Genomic DNA, 4,564 nt, shown 5'->3' on the forward strand with positions numbered 1-4,564 from the left:
CCACGTCCCTAGAGCTAGCTTCCGTGTCCAGGGATCGGGCTGTCGAGGCCCCCGCCTTCGACTGCCGCCCGATTGTCTAAGCACCGGCCCCTTACGGTCCCTCCTGTAGGTGGTGAGCCCACGGGAATGCGGCCCCACGTTGCTCCTTCGGGCTGAGCCCGGCCGGACCCTGTGGGGAGAGGCCCGGCCACCAGGTGCTCGCATACGAGCCCCAACCCCGGGCCTGGCTCCAGGGTGGGGCCCCGGCTGCGCCATACCGGGCGACGTCACGGTCCTTAGATTTAGTCTTCTCATAAGGGGGTTCTGAACCGCTCTTAGTCTGACCCGTCGCCTAGGACCTGTTTGCCTTGGGAGACCCTACCAGGGGCATATAGCCCCGGACAACATAGCTCCTAGGGTCATTCGGGTACTCAAACCCCTCCACCACGTTAAGGTGGCAGTTCAAGGAGGGGAAAAAATATTACATCTTAAAAAATTTTTTAAATGTGTATATATATATATATATATATATATATTTCTGTATTTATTAGATTTTTTTTCTTATTTAGTATTCAATACAATAAAAAAATTATTTAGATATTCAAGTAATTTTTTATTATTTTAACCAATCTTAGTTTATTTTATCTTTATAAAAATTTTTTTTACTGTTTACACGTAACGGTTTTCACTTTTTTGCTTTTCTCTAGACCTTCCAGAGACCCGCTCGCAAAGGTTTATTAATTCTATTTAATAAGATTAATCACCTTTTAATTTTTTTCTCCTCTAGAGCGTCCCAGTGCTGCGTCGGCGAGCATCAGCAGGGCCTCATGTTTCCCGGCTGAACCACGCTCAGATGCTCTTGTGCATGTGGCCAAGAAGCCCAAAGTCTCCGAGGACGAGGAGCTGGAGGAAGGAGAGATCCGAAGTGATGAAGAGGATGAAGCTGTCACTGACAAAAAGAGAGCTGCCATGCATGATGATGAGGATGATGCCAGTGATGAAGAAGGAAACCAGAATCTAGAAGCTAAGATGAAGGACTGTCCTCCTCAACACAGTGTTCAGGACACTCAAAGAGACAAAGAGAGAACTGAAGAAACGATGAAGGTTTCTCAAGCTCCTGGAGAAGATGACCGCACTCAGACTTTCACTGATGAGGGTAGAAGTCAGTGTGAAGACGAGACGCTTGATGAAGGCCAGGAAAACATCGACTCCAGCGCTGGACTTCCAGAAGATGATGGTGTTCAAGAGAAAAATGGTGACAATTATGACAAAGAAGGACAGACTGACTCCTGCATGGCCAGAGGTCAGAGTTCAAGCCAGGGAAACATGCACGGAGAAAACACTGCTGTTTATTCCAGTGCAAGTGAAAATCAGGCTAATGTGTGATGGCAAAGGAGCCTGCTGTTTATGTGATGTTCAGATAAGGCTTCAGATTAAGACAGTAGCAAGCGATGGACTGTTTTAAGCGCTGATAAATGATTTCAGACGTCACTGTGTTCATGGAGACAGACAAACGCTGAACATTCCTCATAAAGCTCACGCTGTACTACAGAAAATGATGGAAAAGGAGTCTGTTCTGAAGTCAAGATCATGTATACTGTGAAATTGTTTATCTGTGCTTCCATCATGTGCCTAACGGTCGCATCAGAAAGTCTGCTTTGACTGACAGTCATGGCATCAGTCTTATTTTTTAATAAACTTCTGAATCTCTTAGAGATTGATGCCAGTTCTTCTGTTTGTGATTTTTTTTTTTTTTCTTTCTTTTTTTTTTTTTTTTTTGTGCACACTTAAAATAATTGTAGTTGTAAATGCTGAAAAATGTGCTTCTGCCATCCAAGCTCCTCTGCAGTGAATGGGTGCCGTCGACACAGCTGATAAAAACATCACAATAATCCATTCTGACGGCACCCATTCGCTGCATGGAATGCTACATTTCTCCAAAGCTGGTGAAGAACCAAACACATCTGCATCTTAGATGACCTGGACAGTGATAGCAATTGTTCAGTTTTAGCTGAGATTAAATACTTGCTTATTGCATAAAGGATGTACTTATACACTTATACTTTTGCACACTCATGCTAGAACTAGTATGTGAAACGATGCACTAATTATTGCTTACCTTTTCCCATCAGGAAGCACGGATCTCACTGTTAATTCAGATTGCATTTGGGATGCAGTTTTCCATGCAGTGCGTTACTTCATTAAATTTTGGTACTGTGCTCCAACCAAACATAGACTTGTTTGATTTCCGTTACTAGCAAAGGCAACATTTCTATTTTCAAATAGGTAATCTTTAAACATTTTTATCAATTATTTCAATCATTGAAATGGGTTTAGTTAACAATAACTACACCATCACCCAGTTTTTTTTCCTCAAATTAATTGATTGTATTCTCAAGTGTCTCCATATGAACATGGCTGGAAAACAAGAGGGACTGATGACATCATCAGAAAAGCATGTTTTTTTCATACAGAATAATGTGCACTGATGAATCATTCAAAGTAAGACTAGGGACAGTCTGTTTTGTCTTCATGTTGACTGTAACGTGTTTATAAGTGTATTTTTAAGTCCTCCAATAATTAGAAATTAATTGTTAGGATGACAAAAAGGTTTAAAATGTTACATTTTTGAGTTCGCTCTTCCTCGTCAAAATGATGACCAATCAACCGGAGAACCGTTTTCTTCAACCGGTTTATTGAATCGAACTGTCCGAAAGAACTACTGGTGATCCGAAAACCGATGCAACCGGTTCTTGACTCGTGAACGAGTCAGTCTTTTGTTCGTTATCTGGCTCGGCTCGGTGTTCATCTTCAGTTCTCTCTTCACAGCAGTTCAGTCAGTGTACTGTTTGAGTAAATTAATTACTCCGGGATATTGGTTTGTTTGAACTCAGAGTGAGTGTCAGCCACATTAAAAAAGTGAACAGCTTAAGTCATTTGTGGATTAATGCGTATTGGAGACGCGAACCGTTTAAAACGATTCAGTTCGATTTGAACCCCCCCCCACACACACACACACTTTTATCATCATGGAAATTCGTCCCCCCCGCACTTTTTTGGGCAGGTGTGTTCGTATAGAGGTTTTCAAGAGCTGGTGTGAATAAATATAGATTAAAACTCAAAGAGACGCGATAGTCTGCGAATGACCTGATGTATTTTTCAGACCCAGAAGTGGAAATGAACATCACGGAGCGCTAAACTCTTCTGCAGTGTGTGTGTGTGTGTGCTTCATTCATACTCGAAGCCGGAGGGCGCTCTCGCGCAGAAAGTCTCTTCTGTTCACCAAACCTGCATTTACATTACTGCAAATCAGTGATATTTTGAAATATTTTTACTAGGCTATTTAAAATAGCTGTTTTCTATTTGAATACATTTCAAAATGTAATTTATTGAGATTTCAAAGCTGATTTTTTTTTTTTTTTGCATCATTACTCTGGGAGTTCGGGGGTTCGCAAATCATTTGAGTCAGTTTGGGGATCGCGAATCATTTGAATCAGTTTGGGAGTTCGGAGCGGGTTCGCGAATCATTTGAGTCAGTTCGGGAGTTCAAAGCGGGTTCGCGAATCATTTGAGTCAGTTTGGGGTTCGCGAATCATTTGAATCAGTTTGGGAGTTCGGAGCGGGTTCGCGAATCATTTGAGTCAGTTCGGGAGTTCAAAGCGGGTTCGCGAATCATTTGAGTCAGTTTGGGGTTCGCGAATCATTTGAATCAGTTTGGGAGTTCGGAGCGGGTTCCCGAATCATTTGAGTCAGTTCGGGAGTTCAAAGCGGGTTCGCGAATCATTTGAGTCAGTTTGGGGTTCGCGAATCATTTGAGTCAGTTTGGGAGTTCGTAGCGGGTTCGCGAATCATTTGAGTCAGTTCGGGAGTTCAAAGCGGGTTCGCGAATCATTTGAGTCAGTTTGGGGATCGCGAATCATTTGAATCAGTTCGGGAGTTCAAAGCGGGTTCGCGAATCATTTGAGTGATTTTGGGGTTCGCGAATCATTTGAGTCAGTTCGGGAGTTCGTAGCGGGTTCGCGGATCATTTGAGTCAGTTTGAGGATCGCGAATCATTTTAGTCAGTTCGGGAGTTCGTAGCGGGTTCGCGAATCATTTGAGTCAGTTCGGGAGTTCGTAGCGGGTTCGCGAATCATTTGAGTCAGTTTGGGAGTTCGGAGCGGCTTCGCGGATCATTTGAATCATTTCGGGAGTTTGGAGCGGGTCCGGGAATCATTTGAGTCAGTTTGGAAGTTTGGAGCAGGTTCGCGAATCATTTGAGTCAGGTTGGGAGTTCTGAGTGGGTTCGCGAATCATTTGAGTCATGGATAGGCATTTTTAACTAATTTAGTAGCTAGGCGCGTGTGCATTTTGGGTGCGTTCTTTCACTGCATTATTCGGTGTATTCAAATGCATTTATGAATGCATGTGAATGATCACAAAATTCAAGATATGGGGGTTAGAAAATGTATATATTTATATAATTTTATGTAGTTAATCAATATCACACAGAGTGCCATTTCAGTTTTTCTCCAAAAATCCGTTACTACAAACAATTTAATTACAAATACAAAATGTTGCAAAATAATGTAATATATGAATGAAT

The 4,564-nt window shown here is 42.3% G+C and overlaps 1 protein-coding gene across 1 annotated transcript in view; it reads left to right on the forward strand.

The window, feature by feature from the left end:
• The window catches only part of znhit6 (zinc finger HIT-type containing 6), a 24,251-nt gene extending 22,886 nt beyond the window's left edge, over positions 1-1,365 (forward strand). The window contains exon 10 of the mRNA XM_059526954.1: positions 767-1,365. Within this exon, the coding sequence (XP_059382937.1) occupies positions 767-1,365 (599 nt within the window). The remainder of the gene's footprint in view (positions 1-766) is intronic.
• Positions 1,366-4,564: the final 3,199 nt, after the last annotated feature.

The sequence above is a fragment of the Carassius carassius genome, chromosome 37 (genome assembly GCF_963082965.1).
Source record: "Carassius carassius chromosome 37, fCarCar2.1, whole genome shotgun sequence".
Taxonomy (NCBI): domain Eukaryota; kingdom Metazoa; phylum Chordata; class Actinopteri; order Cypriniformes; family Cyprinidae; genus Carassius; species Carassius carassius.